Source organism: Ranitomeya variabilis, chromosome 6 (genome assembly GCF_051348905.1).
Source record: "Ranitomeya variabilis isolate aRanVar5 chromosome 6, aRanVar5.hap1, whole genome shotgun sequence".
Classification (NCBI taxonomy): domain Eukaryota; kingdom Metazoa; phylum Chordata; class Amphibia; order Anura; family Dendrobatidae; genus Ranitomeya; species Ranitomeya variabilis.
The window spans coordinates 217,502,195-217,522,989 of NC_135237.1; the positions used below are offsets into that span (position 1 = coordinate 217,502,195).

Here is a 20,795-nt window from a genome sequence, read left to right on the forward strand (position 1 = left end):
TGCAGAGCTTGGAAGAGAAGGAGCGCCGTTTTACTTTTTCAATGTAGAATTAGCTGGATGCCATGTCGCGTTTGGAGAGCCACTGATGTGCCTAAACAGTTTAAACCCCCCACAAATGACACCATTTTGGAAACTAGACCCCTTAAGGAACTTATCTAGATGTGTGGTGAGCACTTTACACCCCCAGGTGCTTCCCGGAAGTTTATAACGTAGAGCCGTGAAAATAAAAAATCCTTTTTTTCACTCAAAAATGATTTTTTAGCCTGCAATTTTTTATTTTATCAAAGGTAACAGGAGACATTGGACCACAAAATCTGTTGACCAGTTTGTCCTGAGTACGCTGATACCCCATATGTGGGGGGAGGGCACTGTTTGGGCACCCATCAGGGCTCGGAAGGGAAGGAGCGCCGCTTTGAATGCAGACTTTGATGGGATGGTCTGCTGGTGTCATGTTGCATTTGCAGAGATCCTGATGTACCTAAACAGTAGGAACCCCCCACAAGTGACTCCATTTTGGAAACTAGACCCCCCAAAGAGCTTATCTAGATGTGTGGTGAGCACTAGGAACCCCCAACTGCTTCACAGAAGTTTATAATGTAGAGCCATGAAAATAAAAAAAATCATATTTTTTCCACAAAAATGATCTTTTCACCCCCAAATTTTTACTTTCACAAGGGTAACAGGAGAAATTGGACCCCAAAATTTATTGTGCAATTTATGCTGAGTAGGCTGATACCCCATATGTGGGGGATAAACCACTGTTTGGGCGCATGGCAGAGCTTGGAAGGGAAGGAGCGCCGTTTTGGAATGCAGACTTTGATAGAATGGTCTGCAGGCATTATGTTGCGTTTGCAGAGCCCCCGATGTACCTAAGCAGTAGAAACCCCCCACAAGTGACCTCGTTTTGGAAACTAGACCCCCCAAGGAACTTATCTAGATGTGTTTTGAGAACATTGAATGCCCAAGTGCTTCACAGAAGTTTATAATGCAGAGTCGTGAAAAGAAAAAAAAAATATTTTTTTCACAAAAAAGATTTTTTTAGCCCCCAATTTTTATTTTCACAAGGGTAACAAGAGAAATTGGACCCCAAACGTTGTTGTCCAATTTGTCCTGAGTACACTGATACCCCATGTGTGGGGGTAGACCACTGTTTGGGCGCATGGCTGAGCTCGGAAGGGAAGGAGTGCTGTTTTTGAATGCAGACTTTGATAGAATGGTCTGCGGGCGTTATGTTGCATTTGCAGAGCCCCAGATATACCTAAACAGTAGAGACCCCCCAGAAGTGACCCCATTTTGGAAACTAGACCCCCCAAGGAACTTATCTAGATGTGTGGTGAGAACTTTGAATGCCCAAGTGCTTCACAGAAGTTTATAATGCAGAGTCGTGAAAATAAAAAATATTTTTTTTCCACAAAAAATGATTTTTTAGCCCCCAAGTTTTTATTTTCACAAGGGTATCACGAGAAATTGGACCCCAAAAGTTGTTGTCCAATTTATCCCGAGTACGCTGATGTCCCATATGTGGGGGTAAACCACTGTTTGGGCGCTCGGCAGAGCTCAGAAGGTAGGGAGCACCATTTTACTTTTTGAGCACAAAATTGGCTGTGGCGTTTAGAGACCCCCTGATGTACCTAAACAGTGGAAACCCCCCAATTCTAACTCCAACCCTAACCCCAACACACCCCTAACCCTAATCCCAACCCGATCCATAATCCTAATCACAACCCTAACCCCCAAAACACCCCTAACCCTAATCCCGAAGCTAACCATAACCCTAATCAAAACCCTAAACCCAACACCCCCCTAATCCTAATCTCAACCCTAACCTCAAAACCTAACCCTAATCCCAATACACCCCTATCCTTAATCCCAACCCTAGCCTTAACCCTAATCCCAAACCTAACCCTAATCCCAAATGTAACCCTAATGCCAACCCTAATCCAAATCCTAATCCCAACTCTAACCCTAACTTTAGCCCCAACCCTTGCCCTAACCCTAACTTTAGCCCAAACCCTAACTTTAGCCCTAAACCTAGCCCCAACCCTAACCCTAACTTTAGCCCCAAACCTAGCCCTAACCCTAGCTCTAACCCTAATCCTAGCTCTAACCCTAACCCAAGCCCTAACCCTAAGGCTATGTGCACATGTTGCGGATTTTGCTGCGGATCCGCAGTGTTTCCGCAGCTGTGGGTCCGCAGCAGTTTCCCATGAGTTTACAGTACAATGTAAACCTATGGGAAACATAAAACGCTGTGCCCATGCTACGGAAAAAAACACACGGAAACGCAGCGGTTTACATTCCGCAGCATGTCAATTCTTTCTGCTGATTCCGCAGCGGTTTTACACCTGCTCCATAATAGAAAACCGCAGGTGTAAAACCGCAGTGGAATCCGCACAAAAACTGCGGTACATCCGCGATAAATCCACAGGAAAAACACAGCTTTTTGGTCCTGCGGATTTATCAAATCCGCTGCGGAAAAATCCGCAGAGAACCATTCTATGTGTGCACATATCCTAACCCTACCCCTAACCCTAACCCTACCCCTAACCCTACCCCTAACCCTACCCCTAACCCTAACCCTATTTGGAAAATAGAAATTCATACATTTTTTTTATTTTATTATTTTTTTCTTACTAAGGGGGTGATAAAGGGGTGGGGGGTTATTTACTATTTTTTTTATTTTGATCACTGTGATAGGATCTCACAGTGACCAAAATAAAAAAAGAGGAAGAATTTTCTTCTGCCGGCCGGCAGATCATGGCGGGCGTACTGCGCATGCGCCCGCCATTTTCTTACCGGAGCAAGAAGCCGGCGGCCAGCAGATGAAGCAGGAGGACCCAGGGACACCGGTAAGTATAACAGGGTCCCCAAATCCCCCTATTTCTCTGTCCTCTGCTGTGCGATCACATCAGAGGACAGAGAATGACCGCTTTTTTTTTGCGGTCGCCGGTAAACAGTAATTACCGGCAATCGCAAAACAGGGGTCGGTAAAAACCGACCCCGATCATGTTCTTTGGGGTCTCGGCTACCCCCGGCAGCCGAGACCCCAAAGAACATCCGGGTGCCGGGCGGCGGGCGCACTGCGCATGCGCCCGCCATTATTTCCCCGGAAAAAGATGGCGGCGCCCATCGGGAGCCACGAGTAGCACCGGGGGAGGTAGGTGAGTATTGGGGGGCTATCGGGGACCACATTTCTCTGTCCTCCGATGTGCGATCACATCGGAGGACAGAGAAATTAAATGGCAAATCGCGTTTTTTTTTTTTGTTGCGACCGCCGGTAAACAGTTAATTACCGGCGATCGCAACTCGGGGGTCGGTAAAAAACCCCCGAATCATGTTCTCTGGGGTCTCGGCTACCCTCGGCAACCGAGACCCCAGAGAAAATCCGACTCTGGGGGGCGCTATTCACTTTTTCCACAGCGCCGTTAATTAACGGCGCTGTGGTTTAAGTACCCTTAGCGGCCGCCGTTAAATGACGTATCGGCGGTCGTTAAGGGGTTAAAACTGTGTAGTGGTCTCTTAATTTTTGCCAGAGGTGTTGGTCCATCAACAGAAACATAAAAGCTAAAAACAGTGACAGATGTGTTAGTTTTTTTTTTTTTCTCAATTTACACCACTTATAATTTTATTTCTTGTTTTTCAGTACTTCCTATGATAAAACAAATGGTGTTTTTCAAAACTACAAGTTGACCTGAAAAAATGATAATACTGGCAAGAAAATAATGTAATTGCTCTTGGAGTAGGGGGAGTGAAAAAAAAAAAAAAAGCACAAAAAGGAAAAATACCTCTCTTGGGAGAAACCACCACTAATATACTGTAATCTCTTTGTTACTTAGTGAGAAATATCCCTCTTATATCTTTGAGTCAGCAGAGCTCTCTTTAAGAAACATTGTCTAGCCTCTTAAAAAAAGCGGTCTGAGATTTAGAACAACTAGCCTCAATCTGGACATATGTTAACATAATAGAAAACATTACTTCTCTATTCAATCCAACACTTCAGTCCTGCAGCAATGATGAAATCTCTGTCATTCTCTTGGCTGCTGCAGCCAGTCACTCATTTTAGGCTACTTTCACACTAGCGTTAACTGCAAACCGTCACAAATCGTCTTTTTGCCGAAAAAACGTATGCGTAAAAAAAAGTGAAAAACGTATGCAACGCATACAGCATTTCGACGAATCCGTCGCAAATCCGCTAAACGGTTCCGTCGAAATACTGGATGCGTTGCATACGTTGCATCCGTTTTTACCATCCGTTGCATCCGTTTTTACGACGGATCCGTTTTTAAAATGGGAGGCTCCCAAATTTGATTGGCTACTGGAAAATATGGAAAACTATATAGTTACTGTTTTTACAGCCCATCTTTGAGGGTTTTAGTTTTGTGGCAGAGATGGAAGGTGTTCTTGTGAGGATTGCGAGTTTGGTTACTGACGTTATATTTGAGACGAATCGCCTGGATATCATAGTGCGAGAGAAGGAGGCGGCAGCGGAAAGACGGAGGATGCTTCTGCAGGAATGGAGACGGAGAAGACTATGGATCCATCCGATAAATGAACTGCGGATGACCCGGGGTGTCCAGTCCACTCTCTACCTGGAGTTGCGGCACAGTCCACACAAATTCTACAATTCCGTACGGATGAGGATGGAACATTTTGACAATTTGCTTGAAAAACTAGGGGATGTCATCTGAAGGCAGGACACAAGGATGAGGCTTGCCATCACACCGGCGGAGCGGCTGATGGTGACCCTGCGGTAAGCCTCTTTTTTTTATGTCATTGCTCATATTTAATGTTATATTACATGCTGCAGACAATACTGCGCTGACATATTGCGTACTATTTTCTGCAGCATGTAATTTTTGTATTGTTTGAGGCCATTCCACTATTTTACACCGGTTTCATGTAGGTTTTATTGTGTGTCCCGTCCATTAAAAAAATTTCACAGTGCCATTTATTGAAACTTTACCAGGAAACCCCCCCCCCCAAAAAAAGGTTGTTGGTCTGTGCAATTTTTTCTTACAATTTTTTTTTTTCCAGCTTCCTAGCTACGGGTGAATCTCTGACTTCGTTCCATTACCAATTCCGGCTGGGCATTTCCACTATTTCTGGAATAGTGAAGGAGACATGTCGGGCTATTTGGGACATTTTACAGCCGGAGTATATCCCCCAACCATCCATGGACATCTGGTTGAGAAGTGCAGAACAGTTTCAGCAAATTTGCCATTTCCCAAATTGTGTTGGTGCCGTTGACGGGAAACACATAAGGATTGCTAAACCGGCAGGTACAGGCTCGGAGTACTACAATTACAAGAAATATTTCTCAATCGTACTCATGGCTATTGCAGACACCAACTGCAAGTTCCTTGCTGTGGACATAGGAGCGTATGGCCGGTCCAACGATTCTCAAGTTTTTAAAAACTCTCCAATGGGTCGTTGCCTGTATGGAGAGACATACGATTTCCCGCCAGCCAGACCACTCCCAGGAACAAGTGAACCAGCCATGCAATATGTTTGTGTAGGTGATGAAGCGTTTCAACTCTCGCCGCACCTACTGAAACCATATAGTAGCCGGGACTTAACCCGTACCAAACGGGTATTTAATTACCGCCTTACTAGAGCAAGAAGAGTAGTCGAGTGTTCTTTTGGTATATTGACGGCGAAGTGGAGAGTTCTGCTGACGGCAATCAAACTGCAAACCACAACTGTAGACGAGGTTGTTAAGGCATGTGTGGTGCTCCATAACTTTGTCCTTTCAAAGGAGCCCGTTTCCTTGGATGACGAAAAATTGGAGACAACCTTGTGGGATTACCGCAGCAGCTCGGTTCGCTCTACAGGTTCTGTTACAAGGATGAGGGACCAGTTTGCGGATTGTTTTGTGTCACCAGTCGGGCGGATTCCATGGCAAGACATCATTGTGTGACATGTTTTCCATGTGTTTTGTTTATGTAAAAAATGTGTTTCTCCCCCCCCCCAAAAAAAAAAAAAAGGTCCAAAAGCGTGGTTTTCTTGGTAATAAAACCAATATGTTAGACCTTTCACACGTCTGGTGTTTATTTTTATTTTACCTTTTTTATTAGTACCATATTACCTTAATGAATCCACACACACAAAGACTAGAATTTAAATCATACTTAATTTTATTTTAACTTTTTTTATTTTATTTTTTTGCCAAAAAAATAGAAATATATTTGTTATTTTCAAATTTTTTTTTATAACATTAACAAACTTTAACATTCTTAAATAGCATGTTACAAGTCTTCAAACTGTGGGGTGGAGATACAAGGGGAGGAGGGGCTGGAAGGTTGGACCACGTCGATAGGTGGGGAAACCCTACTTGGTTGGGGTGCAGTGGAAGGGGGGGTAAAAGCAGGAGGCTGACCAGAGGGGGGTGGTGTTGGGGTAGGGGGAATACTTACTGGGGAAGAAAAGCTGGGCAAGGAAGAAAACATTGGGGAAGGAATTTGGTTTGGGGGCCGGGATGGGTATGGGGACTGGGTTGGGTATTGGAACTGGGTTGGGTATTGGGTCTGGGTTGGGTATTGGGACTGGGTTGGGTATTGGGACTGGGTTGGGTATTGGGACTGGCGTGGGTATTGGGGCTGGGTTTGGTATTGGGGCTGGCGTGGGGTTTGGGGCTGGGTTTGGTAATGGGGCTGGCGTGGGGATTGGGGCTGGGTTTGGTATTGGGGCTGGTGTGGGTATTGGGGCTGGGTTTGGTATTGGGGCGTATGGTGTATAAATGGGGCCTGGGGTGGGGCATGGTGTGGAAATGGGGCCTGGGGTGGGGCCTGGGGTGGAATTGTAGTGGATGTGTGGGGAGGTGTGGGGGTAGATTGGGGTTCGTGAAGGGCCTTCAGTAGAGCATTATGGCAGGTATTCATTACCCGCATCTGTTGCTCAAAAGAAAGCTTTTCCATGCTCCTGAGCATGGATTGAAAAAAAAGATTGGCCGGAGACTGACTTACATCTGAATGCAGCCTATCCAAGCGACTGCTGGTTTCATGGCTTGTTTCACTGATGCGCGATTGCACCATGTTGAAACCAGCAGTCACTTGCTCTCCCAAAATTTTGAAAGAGCTTTGGAAGGATGCATTCAGATGTAAGAACTCAGGAGCATAGCTCCTTTCCTGACCCCTCTGTCGCTGCCGCCATGAACCTAATGGTGGTCTAGAGGTGGCAGGATCAGAGGGGTGGGGTAAAGGGAACGCTTTCTGTTGAGCATCAGATGCGAGCAAGGGAGGCTGCAATAATGCTCCAGTGCTTGGGGCGGATGAAGTGGAGGGGACAGAGGGGTCAGAGGAGGGGTCAGAGGTGTGGGGCCTACCGACGTGGCCCTCGGTGGCGGACTCAGGAGGGATCGCTCCAGAGGGCGCAGAAGAAGATGCAGGCGCCCGGTGGCTGGAGAAGGTGCTGTGAAAGGAAAAACAAAAATAATTAATATATTGATATGAAAAAGCCCTGACTGAAACCAAAGTAAGTTAGACAGGTTAACATGGTTATTAGTGGACTGTAGAATACTTACACTCTACTCAGCATTGTTCGCCTCAGGAAGGAGAGGGCAGGGCCGTGTTTATATTTGCTCCTCTTCCTTCCTGCTGAGCCACTCGGGGCCTGCATCTCCTCGTTAAATTCCCTCTTAAAGCGATCCCTCAGTGACCGCCACCGCTTCCTAACCTTTCCACCTGTGAAGACAAGAATGAAAAGAAAAAAAAAAATTTGGTAAATGCAATACATTACATTCAGCTCAAAACATCACTGAAAAGTGAATACTTACATAGTTTGCTCTGCTGCTGTGGAAGAAGGTCCTCCCACCTCGGAAAGATGTTATGGCACACTTCGTCCCAGAGCCGACGGGTTACACTGCTATCGGCATGGCTGCGGTCAGCCATGTTCCACAGCGGCTCCCACTCGCGAACCTCCTCGATGAGACAGTCGATGTCTATATCATCATCAAAGTCTTCGGCGGGAGCACGCCGTGAAGCCTGTGCAAAAAAAAAGAAGAAAAACAAAAAAATTAGTACACTGAAACACAAAAGTACCAATAGAATCCCCCCCCAAAAAAAACCTCACTGATGGCCGACCGCGGCGACGATTCCGCCGACTCTGGGAGCGGCTGGGAGAACCTTCACGGTTTGCTGACTGTTCAGCAGCAGGAGCAGCAGGAGACTGGAATAAAGGAAACAAAATCTCTTTAATGTAGGCATATGTTTTCTGTGTTTAGTTATGTATGAAAATCTGTTTTGTGTATGGTGCAGTGTGATGTGTGAAGCAACTGTTTCACCACTACTTACACTTGGTTCCTCCTCCACTTGCATCTCTCCACCCGTCTCGCCCCCTTCTGACAGCTCCTCATCTGATTCAGCTTCCTGTTTAAACATAATTTATGCATGTACTGATCAACAAAAATGTAAATTAAAAAACCAAAAACATTTTTTGTGTTAACTTATCGATACACGCTGTTGCTGTGGAGGAGGGCTGTCTGAAGAGGACATTGTTGCGGTCGCAAGGCCGGCGGCTATGGTCCTGGTGTCTCTGTAAGTTAAAAGACACTTGCAATCTGCTCTACACATTGAAGTAGCAGATGTGGGGTCTTCAAAACTTACTTTTAAAGATGTGTGGCTGTGGTCCTGGTGGGCTGGTCCTGGTGGGCTGGTCCTGGTGGGGAAGACAGGCGGCAGCGGCTGTGGTCCTGGTGTCTCTGTAAGTTAAGACACTTGCAATCTGCTCTACACATTGAAGTAGCAGATTTGGGGTCTTCAAAACTTACTTTTAAAGATGTGTGGCTGTGGTCCTGGTGGGCTGCTGAGTAGATATGGTCCCTGGTGTATCTGTAATAAGTATAATGGATTTATAGTTAGACCACCCCCTGAACTAGGTAATGTTTAACGATAAACACCCTGCTAAAATGATGTGAGAAATGTTCATTAAAGGTGAACACCAAAACCCAAAAACAGGTGCACGTTATACCATTCATTTCCATGTCCCAAAAAAATATATTTTGAAATGTGAACCCACCATGTAAAAATATATTTACCACATTTTATTTTCAAAAATCACCTCCCCCAAAAAACCTTTAAAGTATAATTTTTATTTAAAAATGAGCCCTCAACCAACTCTGTATTGCATGTGTAACCATTGGTACATACACCAGTTTTAAATTTACCTTTCTGAAATGATACTACCGACATTTTTTTAATAAACATTTTATTATTTTCTTCTTTTTTTTTTTTCTTTTTTTTTTTTTACATCACAGTTAGGAGCTGAAATGCTCTTTATTTTAAATACAAGTACATCAACTGCGAATGGTTTCAACAGTAATAAGAAAATCAACACTTTTAAATAGAAAAAAAAAAAAAAAACCCACGCTCACACATTCAAACCTCAATCTGCAGACCACTAGACTTTGCAAAAATACATCCGATTTAAAAAAAACAAAAAACATTTAAACCACATGCTGCACAGACCACTATACTTAGTAAATACATCAGAAAAAGGCAATTAACCAATTAAGGCATGGACAAATGCACATGCAATCAACAAGACGCACACAAACATGCCTGGTATGTGTCCACGTTCAGGATTGCATCAGGATTTGGTCAGGATTTTTCATCAGTTTTTGTAAGCCAAAACCAGGAGTGGAACAATTAGCGGAAAAATATAACAGAAACATATGCACCACTTCTGCATTTATCACCCACTCCTGGTTTTGGCTTACAAATACTGATGAAAAATCCTGACCAAATCCTGATGCAATCCTGAACGTGGACACATACCCTTAGAGGAAAAGTATAATAGAAAAACATGCACCACTTCTGCATTTATCACCCACTCCTGGTTTTGGCTTACAAATACTGATGGAAAATCCTGACCAAATCCTGATGCAATCCTGAACGTGGACACATACCCTCCCCACATGAACAGGCATAAGATTGGTGATGGCATAATAAGGTGCAGGCACATGAAGACATACATACAAAAGCACACAGCCGTACCAAAAATACACACACACACACACACACACACACACACACACACACACACACACACACACACACACACAAGCAAGCTTTATGCAAATACACATATATACAACAAAGGCACAAAGGTGGACCCAAACAGAAGACGCATACACACACACACACGTAAAAAAGGCTGACAGTCCTCCGGCAGGAGCTGCATGTCTTCACAGTGGCTGGCATCAGGGTGGATCTGGACTCTAGCATGGCACTGGCTTTTGCAGGACGATGGCAGGCCTCTGGTTCTCTTCAGGTTTTAAGCTCTTGCTGTAGTCAGTACCTTATACACACACAAATGCACAGGCACACAGACGCACACAAAAATTGCAATACTCACACTGGCTCTATAGTGGCTGGAGTGTTGCTGGCAGCCTGGAGTGTTGCTGGCAGCCTGGAGTGTTGCTGGCAGCCTGGAGTGTTGCTGGCAGCCTGGAGTGTTGCTGGCAGCCTGGGGTCTTGCTGGCAGCCTGGGGTCTTGCTGGCAGGCTTCTTGTCTGTAGGCTTGTTGCTGGCATATGTGGGGTTGAAGGCCCAGGCCAGGTTTATATAGATTTGGGGGTTACAATCAACGTTTTTTGCCGACGACGTGTCGCCAAATTTCGACGCATACGTCGTACGACGGACACGACGTATGACAATCCGTCGCAATGCGTCGCCAATACAAGTCTATGGGGTAAAAACGCATCCTGCAAACACTTTTGCAGGATGAGTTTTTTCTGCAAAACGACGCATTTTAACGTATTGCAGTTAACGCTAGTGTGAAAGTAGCCTTATCTAGGTGGTTTGCATATATTATTAGCCTGTTGGTTCTTCCACATAAATATCGTTATCAATTGCCATTATATATTGTGCTCACTTCAATCAAATAATCTTGATTTTTTTTCTGTGTTTCAGTTTAGAGTTGGTTGTAGATCCATGGATTAAAGACCTTTGGGTTGCCTTAGAAAAAGAATTCTTAACACGGACAGAAAATGAAAAACTGATTGGAGAACTCAAGGATGTAAACAACAAAAACCCAGATATTATGAAAGTACCAGGAAACTTGGACATAGACATAGAAACTATTAGTCTTCATAGTGAACTGACATTAACTTATACATCTTTACAGAAAGCTGAGTCAGATACTTGCAAAGAAGAAGTTGAACATTCCCTTGTTCATTCAGTGCCTCCTCTGTGTGATTGTAGCCTTAATATTCCTTCTCTTTCTCCACTTCATCTGGATGTACAGATTTTTGACTGTATAGCAAAGGTAAGTGTTATTGCTCTGTTTGCACAATAGCATGACAAGGTGGTGGCCAAAAACCAACCAGCTGGATGTATGAAGCCTGAAATAGGGCGAGTTCTCGCAAAAAATATTAGGGGACTCCTACACCTTTATTGAGGTCCGATATTATTGTCAGCTTTTACTAGTAACCATTAATATGCAACTTACTGATGCCTTAACGCTTTCTGTTCCTTATGCTATATACTGTGTGTGAAAAAAATGACTGAGACAAAACCGCACACACACACACACACACACACACACACACACACACACACACACACACACACACACACACACACACACACACACACACACACACACACACACACACCTCCAGTATATTACATACATGTATCTTTATACCCAAGCTGGATACACTACACTAATACTATGCGAACACTAATACAATAATAGCACAACAATACCTCACAGCCACACATTGAAACCCACAATCACCTAATGATATTTTCCACCCACGTTACCTAATCACACACATCCAATATCAGCCCACACACGTAACAACTAATAACTGTCCCTATATGGAGATTAGAGGGTTAATAGTTAAGGTTTGGTATACAGGGGCCTAATGCAGAATGTTTGCAGGGGTCTCAGAGGTTACTTAGCCTAGTGTGCTCATCATGATGCCGATGTAGTCAGAGAGAGATTCTGGCCTGCTATTGGGATTTTAAGCCCAGCATAAAAGGGGCATGTCCAGTCCCTGGTGTGCGAGATGATGTCACTACTCTATTGTATTTTTCCCCACTGACTGGTTAAGGTTCATTCCCCAATCCTGGCTGCACCTGTTTTTTAGGACATTGACTGGACATTCCTTTGTCTCTCCACCCTCCCTCAACAACCACGCTGTTGTATTATGTATTATATGTATTGTGACAAAGTCACATTGAGGAGATTGCAAATCTCCTGTATTGAAAGCCTTTGCTAAAAGGACTAAGCAACTGGACTCTAAGCAAGGTGGGCTAACCAGCACTATTGAATGGACTTGTTACTTTTTTGTTTTATTTTCTGCCGGACGAAAGCTGCATTTACGTTTTCTGAAGATGTGGTTTTTGTGGACTGCAATAAACCAGCCGGACAGTAAATAGACATTGTTGCTGTCTCTACCTCTACAGGAAGCCGAGCCAGTCAATCTACCACAGCTGAGTAAATGCTAGAAGTGTGTGCAGGTAAGAACCCCAGGAAGCAAGTGTGTCGGCTGTGGACAAACTGTGAGTCCTGGGTGAAGTTGCCCTTAAGGATCAAACAGTGGTCAGACAAAATGGTGGAGCTGATCAGGCACCTGGTCCAAAGCCAGCAGTAGCACCAACAACAGCTGGCACAACAAGAGATAAGTAAGCTACTGATGCAACAGCTCCAACAACATCTACAGCAGATTGAGTTATTCACAGAGGCAATTCGTGACACTGCGGCACCTCTGAACCCAGCTGATGATTTCGCTGCCCGGTAGGCGTTGAGGAGACCCTTAAAAATTACCCCGGGTGATCACACATAGGCACCATTTTTGAAAGAGTGGCCGAAAGGGAGAATCTCCCGCCAGATCAGTGGACAGGAGTCTTGGCGTCATACTTAATGGGAGAGAGCCACAATAGGCCTACTATGATTTGGCCTTACAGGATGCTAAAGAAAATGTAAAATTGAAAACAGAAATTTTGGCGCGCTTGGGGTGATACTGTCAGGGCACAACTGGTCCACTGCTGGGGATATCGGCATGACAAATCCCCTCGCTCCCAAATGTTTGATTTCCTGCACCTCTTCCAAAAGTGGTTACAGCCGGAGTCCCCTACCCCGGCGCAGATGGTAGAGCAAGTTGTAATGGACCAGTTTGTGCACTCCCTTCCGAGCCCGATGCAAAAATATTTCTATAGAACAAAACACACTGTGCGAAGTCTAATACTAATTTTACCGCTATAAACCTACCAATAAAAAAGACAAATATTTTTGCCATATAGTGCTGGATACCAATTGTATGAATAAATACTTACAGTACAGTTATATATAAGGTTTCAGAATTGAAATTCCTTCTGATTTTGAGTTCATTTTTCTTGTTTTTTTTTTTCATGTGGCCCATCTATCGACTGGAGCAGGGCAGGGAGAAGATTGCTGGGTTTTAGTCTCTCCTTATAGTTCCGGGTCAGCTTTTTACTGCTTTCTCTGAAAGCGTTTGAAAGCTGCCGCACTGCTGTGATGCATGCTTTCGGTTGTCCGGACATCATGAAGGTTCGCTTAGATAGTAGAGTATTTGAAAATTGGGGTTTCTGGCTGCTAGGGTTTTAGGTGTTTAAATATAATCTGTAAGGCAGCCTGTAACCAAATGTTCAATTCCAGGGCAGGAAACCTTTTTAGACTGTCTTTGCAGCCAATCTTGTGGCTTGCGTATGAAGAAGTCTGCTGAATGACAACTTATCTATGTATTTATTTATTTATTTAGTTAGAAATGAAAAGTATTTTCTGAACCAAAGTATTTTTTTCTTTGTGCAAGTAAAATAGTGAATAAGCCATTGAATATTGCATTTCCTTTCATTCCAGGAAATTGATATAAATTTGCTGTACCCTGAAGATGAGATTTTTATGGTACCCATCAGACAAGCTAAAAGACTCACTACAGAAGATGCTGTGAAAACGACTTTAATGCTGGAGCTTGATATTTCAGTAAATATCACAGTTTTGTAGTTACTGAGACTAACTCTAATGTTACTAAGGGTTGATAATTTTTTTACTAATTTAGCATAGCATATATGTTTTTCTGACGAGCTATGGTGTCAACTAGTGTTATTACTTAGTCAGTCTTTTTTGTTAGGTTTATTTTTAAATTTAAAAGGGTTACAACCAATTTTTGGTCTGGCAGCCTAGTATTGTATATCGACAGTCAGAGAATGCTATGTGCTTCGGAGAGAAGACAGAAGTGATTTTCATCTATTTTCTGGTCTCTGACACCGTGCTCGGTGACCACTGTAGGCATTAGTGGCAGCACCACTGTTTCTATTGGTTCTGATGGTCACATAGTCATGAAACGCTAGTACTAGGTGTCTGATGCTGAATATAACTAGACTCATTAAAGTCCTGAACGTAAACACCCTCTTCTTTGTAATATGATGTATAGCAAAAATATATACCTTTTTTTCCACTTATAAGCCACCAATTGTTCTCCCCTCTCCATCTTGAACTCATCAGTATATCTGAAAAACTTCTGAAATCCATCTTGCTAAAAACATGACAGACTACTATGGGGAAGGGATAAGCAGGGAGGAGAGAGAACAACACAGCCACGCACAAACAGGGTTAATGCTTTCCATTGAAGGAAGGCAAAGAAAAACATATGAAATATATAAGTGAAACTCCACAAGGAGGAATAAAGGACAAAGATAGGTTCTACACCAGAAATATAGAAATCATATTAAAAAAGAGGTGTAAATAAACCAATTTGCAAATGGAATGTATTAAAAGAATATTTTTATTGAAAGTAATTAAGATAAATACCAAAAACAAAAGGTAGAAAAATATATATACATAATTAGTCCATAAATATATAGCATAACACATTCAAAATTACTAGGTAACACAAGACCTCTCTAAGGCTACGTTCACATTTGCGTTGTGCGCCGCAGCGTCGGCGCCGCAACGCACAACGCAAACAAAAACGCAGTTGCGTTATGAACAAAAAACGCAGCGTTTTGCGCCGCATGCGCCCCCCCAAAGTCTAGACAATTTTTGCAATTTTTTTGGAAAACGCATGCGTCGTACAACGCACCACGACGCAAGTACTTGCGTCGTCTGCGTTGTCAATGCAAATCAATGGGGAAAAAGGCGCATCGACGACGCAAAAGCGACGCAAACACGACGCATGCGTTTTTTAAAAAGTCGGCGCCGCAAAAAAAATGCAACATGTTGCGTTTGCCGCGCCCTGACAGGTGCGCCCTAACGCCGCATGCGGCGTACGACGCACCAAAACGCATGACAACGCATGTACATGCGGCGCCATGCGGCCCCAATGTTAAAGATAGGGCCGCACGACGCATGCGTTTTGGTGCGGCGACGACGCTGCGGCGCACAACGCAAATGTGAACGTAGCCTTAGAAACTCATATAGATAGGCCACAAGAATGTATAGTTAAAAAATACAAACTTTATTTCAAACAAAAGAGAAAAGGTATCTCAATCATAAATATAAACACATGAATGTAATGTTAATGATGCCTCCAATCTAACATAGGTCCTGGTGAAAAAAATCCATACAGTATCTAAATCTCATACAGTATAAACATATCATTCGATATGCCACCTAGTGGCTATTAATATAGGTGCATCAATATGATAACGGCAGCTATACAGACAAGTTAAAGTGCATGGTGCCTATGTTTTTTATATATATATATAACCTTGGCTTATTTTTAGTTTTATTTTATAACGATACCACACATGATTAGAAAAAATCTATGGTGTACCCATACATATAATTAGCCACTGATATGCCTCAGATACTCCAAAGCCAAATACCGATATCAAACTTAATGGACTGATGTGTTCAGCCTCCCTGTAATAAAGTGCAAATGTGCTGACAGGAGGTACTATAGAGGAACCTGTATCAGAGATCTAACAATAGTGTAGTGTTGTAGCATAGCAGACCAAAGTCCTCTGTATGCGGTATAAAGGCTCCCTGTAATCAAGTGCAAATGTGCTAACAGGAGGTATTATAGAGGAACCTGTATCAGAGATCTAACAATAGTGTTGTAGCATAGCAGACCAAAGTCCTCTGTATGCGGTATAACGGCTCCCTGTAATCAAGTGCAAATGTGCTGACAGGAGGTATTATAGAGGAACCTGTATCAGAGATCTAACAATAGTGTTGTAGCATAGCAGACCAAAGTCCTCTACATGCGGTGTAAAGGCTGCACACTAAAAGAACTGAAACCTGTGGCATAGTTACCAGGACAGAAGACACCGGACCTAAGAACCCCTACGCGCGTTTCAATGTATATTCTTCTTCCGGGAGCCTTTATACCGCATACAGAGGACTTTGGTCTGTTATGCTACAACACTATTGTTAGATCTCTGACACAGGTTCCTCTATAGTACCTCCTGTCAGCACATTTGCACTTTATTACAGGGAGGCTGAGCACATCAGTCCATTAAGTTTGATATCAGTATTTGGCTTTGGAGTATCTGAGGCATATCAGTGGCTAATTATATGTATGGGTACACCATAGATTTTTTCTAATCATGTGTGGTATCGTTATAAAATAAAACAAAAAATAAGCCACGGTTATATATATATATAAAAAACATAGGCACCATGCACTTTAACTTGTCTGTATAGCTGCCGTTATCATATTGATGCACCTATATTAATAGCCACTAGGTGGCATATCGAATGATATGTTTATACTGTATGAGACTTAGATACTATATGGATTTTTTTCACCAGGACCTATGTTAGATTGAAGGCATCATTAACATTACATTCATGTGTTTATATTTATGATTGAGATACCTTTTCTCTTTTGTTTGAAATAAAGTTTGTATTTTTTAACTATACATTCTTGTGGCCTATCTATATGAGTTTCTTAGAGAGGTCTTGTGTTACCTAGAAAAATATATATATATACCAGAGTCAGCCACAAGATGGCGCCAACAACAATTTTACAAGGTATTTGTAAAAGGAATTGAAATGAAAAAAACTCCTGCTAACGAAATGTGACTGAAATAATTACTGAAGGTGAAAACCTATCAAAAAAGTAGCAATCAGTCAAGTGAATAGTCACAAAACAAAGACAGGGAAATGCCAGTGAAGTAAAGTAATTACCGATGACCTGCTGTGGCGCCAAAGAATCCCTACGTGCGTTTCGGCTGAATGAGCCTTCCGGGGGAGTGTCTAAAGTGTGGAAATGACCTCTATATACAGTATACTCATATGTAACCAATGGAAGAGGGTATTAAAAAAGACTTGTATGAGAGGCCAGTATTGATTATTGTATCTGAAAAATTTCTAAAATCCATCTTGCTAAAAACATGACAGACTACTATGGAGAAGGGATAAGCAGGGAGGAGAGAGAACAACACAGCCATGCACAAACAGGGTTAATGCTTTCCATTAAAGGAATCTGCCTGCGGATTTTTGCTACCTCATCTGAGAGCATTTTTTTCACAGAGAAAAAATGCTAATGGAGTAAAGTTAGTCAGCTAGCTAGCTCACAGAGAAACCCTAATTATGCTATAAAAATATTCTTTATTAATACAAAATACCGGTGCACTAAACAATACCATCACCAAGAAATAAAAAAAAAAAAATATATATATATATATATATATATATATATATATATATATATATATATATATATATATATATATATAGAGAGAAGGCCAATGATGGTGCCTTGCCCTATCTCTAGGCCTCAGACATCCCTGCCTGACTGCGGAGGTTGGCACCCTATATCCTGCGCAGTGGCGCCCCTGCTCCACTTCGGTTGTCCCTTCTATTCCTTGTATCCCTGTTAGGAATAGGGTAGAAACACCTTATCAAAACGTGGGATTTTTGAGGGAGGGAACAGGATTAATGGTGATCAGAAGATAACTGGCCATAATCTGCAAAAACCCCTATCCTGTCCCTGCCTAACAGCGGAGGTTGGCACCCTCATAAAGATAAAACTAAAATGGTGTCCCCCGCTCCTCGTCGTCTGTCCCAAACAGGACCCTAACACATTGATTGTGACAAGGATGTTGATGAAACTAAAATGCTACAGTGTTCTCTCATATCCTGTCAAATAATGGGCTAACATGTGGATGATACAAGGAATTGGGAATGCTGGGGAAGCATAGTATCACAATTATGCCAATACATAGATATTCATCACAGTGTAATTTATACCTCCAGTTGGAGCCCACCCCCAAAGGCTCCAATTAACAGTGCGGCTCACCCAGAAAAAACCTCCACAATTGGAGTACAACAGGACAATTCAATTCCCCATATTCACATAAGCCTGTACCACCATACATATAAGACTCAACGCGTTTCCCCTCTTAGCATGAGGTTCATCAGGAGTATACATGTCATAGAAAACAGCTTAGCTTAATCATCATTATGTGCTCGTAGTGATATGGTTATCAGGTCACAGGGTGAATCCCCTCTCAATAAGGTGCCTGGGACGAAATGCCCGGTATGCCCCAAATATAGATACCGTTAATTAGCAGGTCCGTCTCATATGTGGTCCGGCGTGCGTCTCACTTACCGGAAATACTGGCGTGTCTATCCGTGTCTGCATTCTATTCAATTGCGCCGACGCAGAAGTGACAAAAGGATCCATCGCGCGCATGTGCCAAGCTTGTGGTATGCGTTCCACTGCACGCAGGCGCCAAAGCTATGGAATGCGTTCCATCATGCGCAGGCGCAGACTGTTATATACTCGGCAGGATGGAAACAACTCATCTGCGGTAGGTGGAACCAAAAAACCAACGGTATATATCAATATTCCCGATTCCTATGCGCCATATTTTTCGCCCCTCTCATATTAATTGCCATATAAAAAATCTTGGCACAAAATATGAAAACGATTTGTATTGTTTGATTGATATCTGAGATTCTAGTATAATATTAGATTTTACCACTGTAGTGCATAGTAAAAAGTTTATATAACCAATCATTAGAATCATAGGACCATAAAACAAAATCATATATTTGGCAGGCTTTGAAGGCGTTCAAACATACGACATCACAGGGAGTCATAAAAAACAACCAAAATTTGTTTGCTCATTGAGGCCCACAGGAGATAGTGTTCAACCTGTGGATCCATCTCAATTCCTTTTGAAGAATCTTTTTATCCTAATTGCCACCCCTGATAAATGGGGAAATTACTTCAATGACTTTAAATGAAAAGGATTTTAGATCACCTCGGTGCACCTCACACACATGCCTTGAGATGGGGTCTCTCTGGCATGCCTGATGTCCCCGATGTGATCTCCAATCCTCCTCCTGAGTTCCCTTATGGTCTTACCAACATAGTTGAATGGACATGTACATGTGAAAAGGTAAATCAGACCACTTGTCTTACAGTTTGCAAAATGTCTCATGTTAAAAACTCGTCCAGTGTTGACACTAGTAAACTGGTTACCCTTTGCCACAAAATCACAAAAAGAACAGCTACCACATCTAAACGTGCCAGATTGTCTTTTATCCAGCCAGGTAACGATCTTTCTTGGGGGATTAAAAGTACTATTGACCAATTGAGCTCTGATCTTCCCCGTCTGTAAGTAATAGCCGGTGTTTGTGGCAAAAATTCTTTAATATCATTATCATCCAATAGAATATCCCAGTGTTTTTTGATAATATAATACTCCTCACTTCATATGAGCAGTCATCATAATTCCCTATCAGCCTCAGTAGGGACTCCGAGCCTTTCTTAGTTCCAGATTGAAGGAGTTGAGTTTGTGGTATAGGTTCAACCTCTTTAAATGTTTTATGGAGAATGCTCATTGGGTAACCTCTTTCAACAAACCTGTCTCTTGAGTTCACGTGTCTCTCTATAAAAGGAGATATCAGAGGAGCAATTCCTCCTTACTCTCAGATACTGGCCTTTAGGAATCCCCCTCCTGAGACCGATGGGATGATGACTACTCCATCTCAGTTAGTTGGTTTCCTAAAAACACTGGTTTGCAGATGACCCCCCTCATCCTTCCTAATTGTGACATCCAGAAAATTGATAGTCTGAGTCAATTTCCAACGTGAATTTGAGTCCTATACTGTTAATGTTGAGACCCTGAACAAATTTTTCAAAGGAGGGGACATCACCCGTCCACAAAATCAAAATGTCGTCAATGTAGCGCCCCCAGAATAATATCTGGAGACGCCACCAAGACAAATGATCCTCACAAAACACCACGGTGTCCTCCCACCAGCCCAGGAGCAGATTGGTGTAGGTGGGGGCACAGGGACTACCTATAGCCGTGCCCCTGAGCTGGTGGTAGAACCTACCTTCAAATAGAAAATAATTAGGAGTCAATATAAAATGAATGAGTTGACTTAGGAACCTATTGTGTTCCATGAACTGAACACCCCTGGATCTCAGAAAAATATCAATGGCCTTGAGGCCCATGTCATGGGAAATGCTACTATACAGCGCCTCAACATCTATTGATGCTACAAAAGTGTCTTTCTCCACAACGATATCCTCAAAAGGTCTGAAGTGTCACGTATATGATGGCAAAGCCGTAACAAATTGTCTCAGGATCCTGTCCACATAGACCCCACAGTTTTGTGAGATAGTCATTCCCTGAGACAATCGGTCGTCCCTTAAGGGGTGACAAACCCTTATGCACCTAAGGGAGTGCATAAAAGACAGGTATAGTTGGTATCTTTTGTAACATGTAGTCTCTCTCATTTTTAGATATCAATCCCTTATCATAGGACACCATAAGTAGGCTGTTCAGTTCAACATTAAACCTTTCAGTAGGATCCCCCTTCAATAGTCCATAAGTTGTTGTGTCAGTATTTTAAGACACCTATCT

The 20,795-nt window shown here is 42.8% G+C and overlaps 1 protein-coding gene across 6 annotated transcripts in view; it reads left to right on the forward strand.

The window, feature by feature from the left end:
- MTRR (5-methyltetrahydrofolate-homocysteine methyltransferase reductase) overlaps positions 1-20,795 on the forward strand; it is a 1,305,783-nt gene that overhangs the window by 259,243 nt on the left and 1,025,745 nt on the right. For 5 of the 6 annotated variants that reach the window (XM_077269440.1, XM_077269443.1, XM_077269446.1 and 2 more), the window contains exons 5-6: positions 10,908-11,262; positions 13,825-13,947. In XM_077269440.1, the coding sequence (XP_077125555.1) occupies positions 10,908-11,262; positions 13,825-13,947 (478 nt within the window). The remainder of the gene's footprint in view (positions 1-10,907; positions 11,263-13,824; positions 13,948-20,795) is intronic. The other variant, XM_077269445.1, reaches the window with a different exon arrangement.